The sequence below is a fragment of the Crocuta crocuta genome, unplaced genomic scaffold (assembly GCF_008692635.1).
Source record: "Crocuta crocuta isolate KB4526 unplaced genomic scaffold, BGI_CrCroc_1.0 scaffold335, whole genome shotgun sequence".
Taxonomy (NCBI): Eukaryota; Metazoa; Chordata; class Mammalia; order Carnivora; family Hyaenidae; genus Crocuta; species Crocuta crocuta.
Genome location: NW_027527440.1, coordinates 471,762 through 486,939, shown reverse-complemented (window position 1 = coordinate 486,939; position 15,178 = coordinate 471,762). Strand labels below are relative to the sequence as shown.

Below are 15,178 nucleotides of genomic sequence, written 5' to 3'. Positions count from 1 at the left end.
ACTTTGAGCCTCTTGCATTTTATTTGCTTTTCTTGATTTTAGTCAGATAGTTTCTAAGATAGCAAGAACAGGTCCTATCTGCCATACTTGGCCAGCAATACACCTCCACCATTACTTCCATAAGAATAATTTTGTCCAGGAAGACATCTGCACTGGTGAGAAGAGAGAAATTATATGAATGGCAGAATATTAATTTTTCTTATGTTCTGGGCTATCTTTGAGGTTGATTATAGAGTTTATTAGTTCCTTCTCATAGTGCTTCATAATTTACAAAACTAATTTTGTGTTATATATCATCTCATTTTATGACTCTCCTGTGAAGCAGATAGGATTATTTTACAGATGAGAAAGTGAAACACAGACCATGGGCCAGGACTGGAGTTAGAGTCTCTTGAATGTCAACCCAGGGCTCTTTCTACCTCCTCATGATGAATAATTATTAGGATGAAAGTGGATGGGGGATTGGTTAAATAAATGATAGAAATAAAGAAGTGTACTTGTTATGATAAGCACCAGGTGTTGTGTGGAAGTATTGAATCACTATACTTTACACCTGAAACTAATAATACACTGTATGTTAACTAGCTAGAATTTGAATAAAGTTTTTTAAAAAAGAAAATATTTTTAACATTATTTCTGAATAAAAGACCAGGTGGATCACAAAAAAATACCCTTCTGCTTTTGGTATAAGTCTTCCCTATTATAAAAGTTACAGCATTAAGAAACTTGAGAAATAATTAACTTAAGTCCTGTTACCTCACTGATGAGAAACTGAGTTTCAGAGTCTCAATGATGTCCTCAGAGTAACACAGGTATTTTGATCAAAAGAACATTAAATGTGCCAATGCTCATAGCAACATTATTTACAACAGCCAAAAGATGGAAGCCACCCAAATACCATTGATGGATAAATGGATAAACAAAATATGGCATATACATACCATGGAAAATTATTCAACCTTAAAAAAAATTCTGACAATTGCTACAACCTGGATGAATCTTGAAGACATTATGCTAAATGAAATAAGCCAAACACAAGATGAGAAATATTGTATTATTCCATTCATATGCAGTACCTAGAGGAATCAAATCCTCAAATCAAATAGAGTCAGAAAGTAGAAAATTAGTTGCCAGGGACTAGAGAGAGGGAGGATGGGGAATTATTGTTTAATGAGTGCAGAGTCTCAGTTGAAGGAGATGAAAAAGTTCTGGACATGGATGGAAATGATGACTGTATAACACTGTGAATGTACTTAGTGCTGTAGAACTAGAAACTTAAAATGATTCCAATGGTATATTTTATGTCATATATATGTTTACTACCATTAAATAAAGGGAAAATAAGGGACAGTCTTTAGCTTTAAGGAAAAGTTTACATTTCATTATTTTTCTCCTTATTTTTTTTTTAACTGACTGATGAAATAGTGGTGAAGAACCAGCACCTGACTGCAGACTTTTGGGAATCATTGATCTAATTTCTCTGTGTTTCAGAATCCCCACTGGTAACATGAAAATATAAAATAAGAAACTTCTTTTAGGAAATTCACTACTCTTGGGAAATATAGCAATGGGAGGGAGGCGAGAGGATGATATTATTTTTGCAAAGCCTTATTAAATACTGAGCACACCAGTAATCTCTAGGCTCAGTAGGTCTTGGGAGACCTATGTGCGCAGGGGGAGTTAAGTATTTCTAATGATATCCCTATGCTTGATAAACCTCAAATAAAGATCCCATGTCATGTCTCTCTCTTGCTTTTAAGACGAGGGAAACTTCAAGATCCAGAAAGTTAGTAGTACCAGATCAATTCTGATGCTTTGCTTTTAGCCAACCAAATAATTCAATCATTGACATATAAACGTGCCTGTTAGGCAGCAGAAGAGGCTTTGCTCTTTCTTGGCTATAGAAAGAATCTGTGTATAATCAAAGTAAACAATTCCTGAGAACTTCAATCTCTGTTCAGTTCCAGGTAAGTGTCCAGTTTCATTTATGGAAGCTCTACTCCCATCTAATAGAAGGCTGGTTGGCGATTGGCAACAACACTAACCATGTGCTATTTTTTGGCTTTACCAGGAGCACTTGCCCCACTTTCCTTTCCACCTGGTTATGTCATCCCTTCTTCTTTTCCATAATGTTGCCTTGTCATTTCTTCATAAATTGGGTCAGAGCCTCCTGCAGCTATGCTTATCCAGCTCTTGTGCAGAAAATGTCACTGAACTTTCCATATGACTCTGAAGCTTTTGCTTCCCTCAACTGTTTATGCATTTATTAGTTTTCCTTATCTTCTTGTACAACAGCCTCCACAACAAGTCTCTAAGAGTTATAGATACAAGGGCAGACACAATTGTAGTAGATTATTAATGATTGGGCAGAATATGAAACATAAATCCCTACCTCTTATCTACCTTTCAGGAATATTCTCAGGCCAAGAGGAGATAGAGTAAGAATCCATTCATCTTGTTTAGTTAATGTTTTGTTTCCTTCTGGCTTTAGAAGCATTTGCCAAAGGGCTTTACACCCTTTGAGATAAAGAACCTTCTATGCCCAAGCTCTAATCTAAAATCCTGATTTTACTCCTAACTTTTCTGTGCCACAGTGTCTTCATCTATTTAAAATAGTACCTACTATTTCAAGGGTTTTTTGAGGACTTAGGAAAGATAATATATGTAAAGCACTTAGAAGCAACATTCAGTCAATGAGGAAGAGGGATTGTTATCATCTCTAGTCTCCTTTTCTATAGGTAGACCACCTCCTCTAGGTATTATAAATTCCTTAACAAATTCAAACATGTATCCTCAGTAGGTTTCAGTAGGAAGTCTGTTTCATTCCCCTTGAAGAAGTGACAGCAAAGCATTTTGGGAGAGTCATTTTCTGTCTTGTCTTCTAAGCAAGCACAGTCTGTCTTTGCTGTTCAGTGATGACTAATGAACATCAGCCTGGGCTCATTTCAAGAGTTTCTTTTTGAAATTTCCCACCAATAGCCTTTTGACCCCAAAGCTGGGCTCTTTTCCTACTCTTCTTATTGAGAAACATTCATATTCTTTGGTTCTCAGATGATTTTGGCTTGTTCTCACTTCACCTAAGACTCTCCCTTTCTTTGACCCCCTCAAAAGGAATTTGTGGCTTTCACATTGGGGAGGGAAGTCAATAGGGTAATATTTTGAATAGAATTTTTTATGTAGAACAATTGCACTTAGTGCTTACTATGTTCTAGGGACATTATTAGCATGGTGATATTTCTTACCTAAGTTGATGGATTTGTCTTTCAAACCATACAAAAAATGATATAGAATGTGATATTGGTGGTTTCACCAAGAGGACTAAGAGATATATGACAATTTCATGCATATAATCAAGCTCTGACCATCCTGTACCTCATGTAACTCTCTTCCACACCTGTACATTCTCAAGCCACTTTTGGAACTTCCTTTTTCTCTTCAAGCGTTCTCTAAATTTCACTTATAGAAATGCACACTTTTTAATCAAGACCAAAATCTAGAATCTATAAATTAAAAGCACCAAATATGTGTGACTATTTAAAGATTTAAAAATGTATATAACAATGATACCCACAAATAAAATCTATTCATAAACAATTGTTGCGAGCAAAATGACACAAAGACAAGACACACAAAAGACAGACAAAGACACAACTCCAGCCGGAGGGAGAAAACTCCCCACAAGCCCCCTTGCAGTTTATTTTTATACCCCGGTAGCTGGATACATACTGAAATCTATGAGATGCATTCTTTTACCAAATAAGGACAAAAAGCCAAGCACATTCCAAAGACGGGGGAGGGGAGCAAAGGGAGGAAGTGACCACAGCATGTTTACTAAGAGGTGTGCCCACAACTCCAGCCTCCTCCTTATTTTTAAGGAGGGCATGTTCCCTCGTATGCGAGCGGATCATTAACCTTGGATATTGTGTGCAGGCATCTTGGCAGAACATCATGTTTGCAGGCATGATCTGCCCAAGCAGAGAGTCCCATTTGCAGGCACATCTCCGCTTCCCTAACCACTCTTTCTCGTGGTCACTGTCGGGCTCCCACAACAATAAATTTGAAAATAATATCACAATTCAGAGGACAGACAGGTTAATTTCTCTAATACACCAATTATGAAGAAAGTGATAACACAATGGGCAATTTATAGAATGAGTTCAAATGGCCAGTATCCTATGATATATTCATTAGAAGACAAAAAGGACAAATTAATGCAATAATGACTTACCATGGCACACTCAACACACTGGCAAAAGCAGATAATACATATTGCTGGTGAGGATGCAGGAAAAAAGGCACTTATGTATTCCCATAAAAGTGTATTATTATAGTTTTCTGGAAATCAATGTACTATTTTTATGAAGTAACATTTATAAATTCTTTGACCCATGAATATCTCTTGGGAAATTATTCCATAGAAATAAAACACTAATATGTGTATTTGTGTACGCAAATTTTTAATGTGTACATTTTTAGATGAAGATGTATTTGATAGTAGCAATTTTTTAACACAGAAAAAGTTAACACATCAATAAGAAGATATAATATATAGTGGTATATCTATATCACTGAATATTACACCACTATCATCAGTTGCCTTGGAAGAAAATTCTAAAAGTTTTTTTGAATGAGAAGGGAAGATGCAAAAATAAGTTGTGTGTAATAATATTATCCTGCATTCTAAGCAAATGACAAAACGTGTGTGTGTGTGTGTGTTTGTGTGTAAAATTATATAAGCACATAGAAAGTTAACTGGGGCGGCGTTCATTAAAGTCTCTGTGAATGGAAGGGGGAAACAAAGGAAAAGAAAAAGTGTATACTAATATAAAAATAGCACAGGTTGCTTTAGGAAAACAAGACCAATAATAATGAGAGCTATGATTCAGTTATTGTTCCTGTTGACCTTCCTTTTTCAAGTCTGGTTTTGTTTAGACTGAAAGTAAAGATCCATGTTAATATACTCCTTATTTTCCATTTCCACAGAGCTCTCTAGAGAAGAATGGTTGCAGGAAATCATTCCACGGCAACTAAGTTTGTGCTAGTGGGTTTAACACAACAGCCAGAGCTCCAGCTGCCTCTCTTCCTCCTGTTCTTGGGAACCTATGTAGTGACAGTAGTGGGGAACTTGGGCTTGATTCTCCTGATTGCAGTAAGCCCTTTGCTGCACACCCCCATGTACTACTTCCTCAGCAGCTTGTCCTTCATCGATCTCTGCTATTCCTCAGTCATTACCCCCAAAATGCTGGTGAACTTCTTAGGGAAGAAGAATATGATCCTTTACTCTGAATGCATGGCACAGCTCTTTTTCTTTGTAGTTTTTGTAGTGGCTGAGGGTTACCTCCTGACTGTGATGGCATACGATCGCTACGTTGCCATCTGTAGCCCCCTGCTTTATAATGTGATCATGTCCTCTCGGGTCTGCTCACTGCTTGTGCTGGTTGCCTTCATCCTGGGCTTTCTCTCTGCTGTGGCCCATACAAGTGCCATGATGAAACTGTCTTTCTGCAGATCCCACATCATCAGCCATTACTTCTGTGATGTCCTTCCTCTCCTCAATCTCTCTTGCTCCAATACACACCTCAATGAGCTTATGCTTTTTGTCATTGGGGGATTTAACACCTTGGTGCCCACACTAGCTGTCTTCATTTCCTATGCTTTCATCTTCTATAGCATCCTCCACATTCAATCCTCAGAGGGCCGGTCCAAAGCTTTTGGAACTTGCAGCTCTCATCTCATGGCTGTGGCACTCTTCTTTGGGTCTATCACATTCATGTATTTCAAACCCCCTTCCAGTAACTCCCTGGAACAGGAGAAGGTATCCTCAGTGTTTTACACCACAGTGATCCCCATGCTGAACCCTTTAATATACAGTCTGAGAAACAAGGATGTAAAGAAAGCATTGAGGAAGGTTTTGGGGAGGAAATGAGTCTTGCTTTTCCAGATTTATAGATGGGAGAAATGAAGGTTCTAGTGAAGTGTGTTCTTTTTGTTCATTTTGCCTTGCTATTCTATTATAATATGCATCCTATTGGGGTGCATGGGTGGCTCAGTCGGTTGAGCGTCGACTTTGGCTCAGGTCATAATCTCACAGTTCGTTGGTTTGGGCCCTGCGTCGGGCTCTCTGCTGACAGCTCAGAGCCTGTAGCCTGCTTTGAATTCTGTGTCTCCCTCTCTCTTTGCACCTCTGCTGCTCATGCTCTGTCTCTCTCTCAAAAATAAATAAACATTCACAAAAAAGTTTTTTAAATTAAAAAAATAATATGTATCCTATCTGAATTGTTAAAATACTTCTCCATCTGTAATTGATTTCATTTTCTCAATGAAATAAAAAGGCACTTATAAAACAAGAATTAGTGTTCTTATTTTTGGAGAAAAAAACTGAAGTTTAGGTAGTTTTATTTTTTCTAACTTACTGTGGCAGAAGAGGAATAAAAATTCATATTTTCTCCAATGTTATTCTTTTATTCCTAACATCCTGTGTCTGCTTGTTGAATATCTACTGTGTAGAAGGCGCTGACTTGTCCACTGATATGAATGCTAAGAGGTATGTAACTCCATCCCAGATATCCATTATTCTTTTTCTCATCTGTTTCAGGATTTTATTTAAATTCTAGTTAGTTAACTTATAGGGCAATATTGGTTTCAGGAGTAGCATTTAGAGATCTCCATTAATTCTTTTTTTAAAAAAAATTAATATTTATTTATTTTTGAGAGAGAGAGACAGACAGAGCATGAGTGGAAGAGGGGCAGAGAGAGAGGGAGACACAGAATCTGAAGCAGGCTCCCGGCTCTGAGCTGTCAGCACAGAACCCGACACAGGGCTCAAACTCATCAACTGTGAGATCATGATCTGAGCAAAGTCAGATGCTTAACCAACTGAGCCACCCAGGCGCCCCATGTATTTCCATTAATTCTTGAGGGAATGAGGCAAATACATGAGAAAAAAAGAAAGTAGAATGCAAAAACAGTTTCAGAACAAGAATGGCAAAATGCTTTTACTCTTTTTTTTTTAAATTCAGCATACTCAAAATCTCTTCATTTCTGTTCCATTCCTTTGTCGATTCTCTCTCCCCCTCTCCCTCTCTCTTTCTATCTCTCTCATGTGACACAATAGTTCTGTACTAAGAGACCTCTGACAGACATTTTCAGGACTGTGTGTGGTTTCCACTACTTGTTGCAATAAAGCCTATCTCACAGGGAGGGTATAACTCCCACTTTTGTTTTAGTTGAGATTGCTATCAGGGGATTCCTGAACTGAGGCTGTGATTGATGTTTCCAAGCTTGTGCTCACTGATTAAATAAGTATCACACACTCTGGACAGTGTCTTTCCCAGGCTTTTCCACATCTCGGGTCTCAGGTAACATTTCTTCTGTGTGTGTGTTTGGTTGGTTGGTTGTTGTTGTGGGGGTAGGTTGTAATGAAATATGCCTCTGATGTTTTACACCCCTCAGCTGTTTACCTCTACCTCCAAGGAATGTTCTGTGGAATTTCTAGAATTTTAACTTCCATCTCACATTACTTCTTTTCACCCATTGTTATATATTAAACCAGCAGTTGAAATGAGGTGTCTTTTTCCAATTACTTTTTTTCTTTTTTTGCCTTTGCCAATGTGGTTTTTACAGCATTATTCTCTAGATTTCGTCTTGGGAAATTATTCTACTCAAGAAATATGAAGTCAGTAGGTCTAGATCTGACAAAATCTCACTGACCTAACAAAGTTTATCTATCTTTAGCTCCCTCCTTTTTTTTTTTTATGTTTTATTTATTTCTAGGAGAGAGAGAGAGAGACAGCGTGAGCAGGGGAGGGTCAGAAAAAGAGGGAGTCACAGACTGAAACAGGCTCCAGGCTCTGAGCTGGCAGTCAGCACAGAGCCCGACGCGGGGCTCGAACCCACGAACCGCGAGATCATGACCTAAGCGAAAGTCGGACGCTTAACCGACTAAGCCACCCAGGCGCCCCTAGCTCCCTCCTTTTTGATAATCCCACCAAGAATACACCTTCCCAGTGGTTTGTTTCATGAGATCCTGCGCTTTCATGATGGCCTTGACCACCTGCCCCTTAATATGGCTTTTCTTCTCTATGTCTTTTCCATATATTTCTCTCATATGTTTTCTCAGGGTCCAGGTAATATCTGTATGTTCTCAGGCCTTCCTACCCCTGAAGATCTTTCTGTCTTTAAGACAAATATGTGCTATTTACTGTTTTTCTGTGGCTTTAGTATTGCAATGAATAATTTCCTGGATTGTAGCTCCTGGCTTTCAAATTATTTTCCACCACATATTTATAATGTCTTCCCTTTCTTTCCCTTCCTTTCCTTCCTTTCCCTCCTATCCTTCTCTTCTCTTCTCTCTCTTCTCTCTCTTCTCNTTTATAATGTCTTCCCTTTCTTTCCCTTCCTTTCCTTCCTTTCCCTTCCCTTCCTTCCTTTCCCTCCTATCCTTCTCTTCTCTTCTCTTCTCTCTCTTCTCTTCTCTTCTCTTCTCTTCTCTTCTCTTCTCTTCTCCTCTTCTCTCTCTTATTCTAGTTTCATTATCTTATTTTACTTTATTGCTGCTACTGTTATGTACCTGCAACCTTTAGAAATCATGAATTTCCTAAACAGACTTGATTTCTCGAAATAGAATCTTTCAGGAGCACCTGGGTGGTTCAGTTAGCTAAGCATCTGACTTTACCTCAGGTTCTGATCTTGCAGTTTGTGAGTTCGAACCCCACATTGGGCTTTCTGCTATCAGTGCAGAACCTGCTTTGGATCTCCTGTCTCCCTCTCTCTGTCCTTCCTCCACCTCGCACATTTTCTCTCTCTCTCTCTCTCAAAAATAAACATTAAAAATTTTTTGAATGTTTCAAGTGCAGATCTTTAAGCTACCTTCTTAGTCTATAGGTTTGCAATAATTTCATTGAACTTTTTCTTTCTCGATATAAGATGGTATATTCTTTTTATGGGAAGTACCCACCCCATTTTTATTGGTTCATTAATGAAATCTACCATCCATTTAAAGGGAAGCTGCTGATTAGATGATGGGAAGCTAAAGCCCTGGTCAGAGCTTATGTATTTAAAAAACTTAGGGAGAAGTTGAACCCACTCAGTGGAACTAATGCTTGAGCCTGTGCGTAAGCCACAAGAATTCGAGGTTAGGCTCTCCACAGTTCCACGTCTGGGTCACAAAGGCAGGTTAAGGCAACGTAAAAAAGTGATACAATTTAAAGCAGCCTAACCACCCTGTCATACAAGTCTTGGAACTGAATATTTCATGAAGTCATGGCTGAAAAATAGAATGGAAACAACAAATAATTGTTCCACCCACTAATGTCTAACAAAAGTTTCTATGAAAAGGCTTTCTTTTCCCTATAATGAAATCATTACCTATTGAGTAAAGCCTCTTCTGTGTGCCCAAATTTAAACTGCAGCCATATTAGCTCACGCAATTGTGAAATTGGCTCAATTTACCAACCTATGTTTGCTGAGGACCATAGGACACATGGCTTGTGGAGGCTCACTTAGCTCACAGTGACTTTACCTCTTTTCAAGGGACTTTACCTCTACTGAGACATTTGCCTTTGCTTAAGGCTCAGCGCTAGCAGTGTGGCCTCTGAAGAAGTGAATGTACACACACAAAATTATTCATTCACCTTTGAACAAATCTGCTTTGTATTGCATCTATGAAGGTTAGAATTCTACCTTGTGGGACTTTAGACTCAGCCATATTCTGGGATCTTATTAGTTAAAAGTTACACATAAACTATAAAATATTGCAAAATAAGTGTGACTTGATGCCACTGAGTCAAAATCCCCTTCTTTATCAAAGCCCTGAAACTCCTAGGTACACGTATTCTCCTAAATCTACTTCTCTTAACTTCTTCGTAGCCCTGGTTCAATATACAAGGTACAGTAGTTTGAGCAAATAAAATACAGAGCCCTTGTTCTGCCCTAATAGAAGAGGTAAATAAACAATGTCGAATAAAGACCAAAATATCTTTATTAGATCTTTATTAATGATTAAAGATATACTTTGAAGCAAACAAACCTCTTAAAACTAAGTTCTAGAATTAGGCAAGTAGGCAAACTTACTACTCTAATCACAGAAAATTTTGGATTTCTACAGGTTTCCACCTAAAGGTAGATTGAATGGGAAAAAGTAGCCAATTATATATTCTTTCTGAAAGTATGCTAACTTTCAAAAAGCAAGTGAAAAAGAAAGGAATAGTTTCTCCTTTGAAAGTCACCACTCAGATAAGTCATTTCACCTCCCCAGAAGGAGTGAGTTAGGGTAGGAAGTGGGACTGTAGTGTTAGAGTAATAGAGGTTTCTCTACCTGGATGGGAACATCAGGAATTGGGGGGGAGGGGGGATCTCATTCCCCTTTCATGGACTCCTAGAATTTAGAAAAAGCAGATTCCAATCAATTCAGGAGGAAGAAAAAGGCAAGTCTATGCTGAATAAAAATAGATTCAAGAAAGACAGAAGATTAAAAATTAAATTATGATTGGGGTGCCTGGGTGGCTCAGTTGGTTAAGCATCCAATTTTGGCTCAGGTCATGATCTCATGGTTCGTGGGTTCGAGTCCTGAGTCGGGCTCTGTGCTGACAGCTAGCTCAGAGCCTGAAGCCTGCTTCAGATTCTGTGTCTCCCTCTGTCTCTGCCCCTCCCCTGCTCATTCTCTGTTGCTCTCTGTCTCTCAAAAATAAATAAACATTAAAAATTTTTTTTAAATTAAATTAGGAAATACTCTGAGTGTTATAGAAAATGACAGAAGACCTTTTTTATGCTTAAAAACATTTGTCTGTAAAATTTATTAGGATTTTTCTTACTCCAGAAAAAGAACTCAGAACCAACGGAAAAGAGCAAAAGGATTTTTAGCTGGCCAAAATAAAAATATACAAAATCTTGTTATAAATTCATATAAAAAAGATTAATACTCCATAGAAAAGTAGCCAAAAATTGTTTCGTGAATATAAAAAATAATATAAATGGAAATCAGCACATTAAGCTTATCCAACTCTATTAGAAATAAAAATTCAAAGAAAACAATAGTAATATGCATACTTAAGTATCCATTTTAATTTCTATAAGGATGTTTAANTTTCTATAAGGAAGTTTAATAGTATATAGTAAAAATATTAAATTGTAAATTCTTGGGGCACATGGCTGACTCATTCGGTTAAGCGTCCAACTTCGACTCAGGTCATGATCCCATAGTTTGTGAGTTTGAGCCCTATGTTGGGCTCTGTGTTGACAGCTCAGAGCCTGGAGCCTGCTTCAGATTTTGTGTGTCTCTCTCTCTGCCCCTCCCCTGTTCGCATCCTGTCTCTCTGTCTCTTTCTTTGTCTCTCTCAAAAATTAAATATTAAAATAAAATTTTAAATATTTGATGATTATATTAAAATCATTAGTTACTCTAATTAGACATAATAAATCAATCTTAGTAGTATAAGAATAAGGAAAAATAGAAAAAAATTATCTTTCTTTGCTGTTGATATGATAGCATGCTTGGAAACCCCTAGAGAATTAATGATAAAATTAACAATAAAAATTCAATAAGGTAATGGGAGATAAATTAACATTCCCAACATCAGTATAAAAATGATAACTAGTTACAGGGTATATATAATAACTTAGAAAACCTCACTTACAATAGCAACGAGGTGATAATAATAACAAAACATTTGCCAAACCTAAGGAGAGAAACCTTCAGTGGACTTGAACAAAGGAAAAGACATTTATTGTTCTTAAATAGGATTACTCCACATTTAAAGATGTCAATTCTTGGGGTACAAGAGTGGCTCAGTTAGTTAAGAGTCTGACTTTGGCTCAGGTCAGGATCTCACAGTTCATGGGGCTCTGCACTGTCAGCTGCTTCCGATCCTCTGTCTCCCTCTCTCTGCCCCTCCTCTGCCTCACACATGCTCTCTCTCTCTCTCTCTGTCTCTCTCAAAAATAAATATTTTTAAAAATTAAAAAATAAAGATATCAATTCTAATTAACTTACAAGTTTAATGTAACCTCAATAAAAGTACTACAAAGATTTATTTGGTTCTAGACCATTTTTCCAACTTCAGTGAAGTATAAGTGTACATCACTTTGTTGAACTATAATTGAAATACACTACCCTGCACATATATAAAATTGGATTAGTTTTATATTAGTAGTATTATTGGATGAGTTTTGATACGTGTGTATATCTATGAAACCATTACCACACACAAGATAACAAACATTTCATTCACTCTCAAAATGTTATGCTGACCTCTGTCCTTAGGTAACAACTGCTCTTCATTTTGTTGCTGCACGTTGTTGGTATTTTCTATAATTTCCTGTAAATGAAATCATACAGTGTATATTCATTTATGTCTTGCTTTTCTTCACTCAAAATATTTATTTTCAAATTCATTCACACATATCCCTTGGTTCAGTCTTTTCATTTATTTTTTACAGAGTAAGATTCCATTATGTGGATATACCACACTTCATTAATCTGTTGGTGGTTATTTGAATTGTTTCTAGTTTTAGACTATTACAGATGAAGCTTGTATGATTTTTTGTGTGTCATGTCTTTATCAGGACACATATTTTCATTTATTTTGAATCTATACCTTCTAGTGGAATGGCTGGGTAATATGATGATCATATGCTTAATTTTTTAAAAGTTTATTTATTGAGAGAGAGAGGAAGGAGACAGAGACAGAGACAGAGAATGAGTGAGGGAGGGGCAGAGAGAGAGGCAGAGAGAGAATCCAGGCCAGCCTCACCCTGTCAGTGCAGAACCCCCACAAGGGGCTCAATCCCTCTAACTGGAGATCATGACCCAAGCTGAGATCAAGAGTTGGATGTTTAACAGACTAGCCACCCATGGACCCCAGTTGTATGTTTAATTTTTAAGAAACTGCCAAACTGGGGCACCTGGGTCATTTAGTCAGTTAAGTGTTAACTCTTGATTTCATCTCAGGTTATGATCTCACAGTCATGAGATAGAGCCCCACAATGGGCTCTGTGCTGAGCATGGAGCCTGCGTGGGATTCTCTCTCTGTCTTTACCTCTCTGCCCCTCCTCTGCACTCTCTCTCTCTCAAAATAAATTTAAAAACATTAGGAAAAAAATTGCCAAACTGTTTTCAAATATGGTTGTATATCTTACGTTTTCAACAACTACCTGAGACTTACGGTTGGTCCACATTTTAGCCAACACTTGGTTTCATACATTTTTGTTTTATTTAATTTTAACTAGTCTAATATGTATGCATTAGTAGTCCATGGTTGTCATTTGCTTTCCTTGGTGACCGATGATGCTAAACATGTCTTCATGTGTTTATTGGTTATCCCTCTATCTTATTTGTGAAGTGTCTGGTTAAAGCCTTTGCACATTTTTATATTAGGGTTTTGAGTTCATGTTATAAACTGTACTCATAATTTAATTGAATTATTCTTGTCAAATCAGCCAAGTATACAGTTATTTTACTGACTCACTCCATGATAAATGCTTAAGATTATTATTTTTTGTCACAGCCTACTTTGATAGTATTTACCCTGAGTGCTATATCGCTAGATATGTGAGGCAGAAGATGAATGCTGTTGCACCCCACCTCAAAGGAAAAATATTCCACCCCAGTTTTTCTCAATAGAAAAGGAGGACCATGAAAATTTACCTGAGAAGAATTTTTCAAAATGAACTTGATCACAAACCCACTGAATCATAATATAATGTGATAGTTTGCTCAAGGGATGTGTGTATATGTGTGTGTGTGTGTGTGTGTGTGTGTGTGTGTGTGTGTTTGCATAGACTCCAACAAAAGGGCAACATCTAGCAGTTACGGTGGAAGGGATGAGAACAGAATGTTCCTTTAAAAAGAAGTTTATATATTTTGAGAGAGAGGGAGAGAGAGCGTGCACACATGCCCAGGGGATGGGCAGAGAGAGAGAGGGAGACAGAGAATCTCACTGTAAGGACAGAGGCAGTAGCTGGGTTCCATCCCACCAACCATGAGATCATGACCTCAAAATCAAAAGCCAGACACTCAACAGGCTGAGCCACCCAAGTGCCCCCAGGATGTTACTTTTAAAAAAGAGAAAAGAAAGTTAGTTTAAGAGAAAGAAAGAAAAAAAAAAAAACACTATGACCAGGACTACTATCCTGCAGTGCTACACACTTCTTCCCTATGACTTTTCTCCGCACATGATTTACATCTTTATTTCTAAAGCCGTAGATCAAGGGATTCAACAGTAGATCTATAAGGATCATGGTGATGTAAAATACAGAGGCCACTTTCTCCTGAGTCATGTTGCTGCTACTGAAGACTGGCTTCAAATGCATTAATATGATGGATCCATACACTTCCAGCAGCTGTAAATGAGGGCTGCAGATACCAAAAGCTTTGGACCTGCCCGCAGCTGGGGATTTTCAAAGAATTTTGGAGAACATGAAGGTATAAGAGATGATGATGATAGCTGTTGCTGTCAGATTGAATTCACCTACAAGGATCATGAAGAGCATGTTTAGGTAGATGCTGAGGCAGGAGAGCTTTAGGAGAGGAAATATGATACAGAAGTAATGGTGGATGATATTTTCCCCACAGAAGGAAAACCTGATTATGGAGATCATGTGGGCTACAGGTCCTAACCCTGTCACCATATAGACCCCAGTCATCAATACATTGCATATCTTTTGGGACATGGTGGCGCTGTGGAGCAATGGACTACAGATAGCTATGTATCTATCATGTGCCAAGGCAGACAGCACAAAGAACTCAGCAACAGCAAACAAAATGAAACAAAAAGAAAAAACACTATGTCATACAACCAGGATAAGAGATAACGTTTTGCTCCCATACAGAATTTCCCAGGAGTTTGGGGGTCACAAGTGAGCAATGAAAGAGATCTAGAAATGACAAATTATGGGTGGGGGGGAAGTACTTGGGAGATTGGAACTTGAAACAGAAAGAGGTTGCAAGATCATATGCTGAAATTTCCCACTATAGGGACCCCATAGATTCATAGAAAGGATCTAAAGAAGAATAAAGAAGCTTGATTTCTTGTTTGGTCTGTTAATCCTTCAAGGGCAAACTCAATCATTTTGGAATAATTGTACTTGTCATTTGCTTCAGAAAGCAGGGGATATCAAACTTGAAAAAGAAAAATCATAGAATTTTAAAAATCTATGTTTATATGGTAATTGTCTTGTGATT

At 37.7% G+C, this 15,178-nt stretch overlaps 1 protein-coding gene across 1 annotated transcript; it reads left to right on the top strand.

Annotated features, from left to right (window-relative positions):
• Nucleotides 1–4,999: 4,999 nt before the first annotated feature.
• Nucleotides 5,000–5,926, top strand: LOC144228715 (olfactory receptor 8D1). The gene has a single exon (XM_077760609.1). The coding sequence runs from the start codon at nucleotides 5,000–5,002 to the stop codon at nucleotides 5,924–5,926; it is 927 nt and encodes a 308-aa protein (XP_077616735.1).
• The last annotated feature ends 9,252 nt before the right edge of the window (nucleotides 5,927–15,178 follow it).

Coding starts and splice junctions, on each gene's coding strand:
- LOC144228715 (XM_077760609.1), top strand. CDS start 5,000: ATGGTTGCAGGAAATCATTCCACGGCAACTAAGTTTGTGCTAGTGGGT.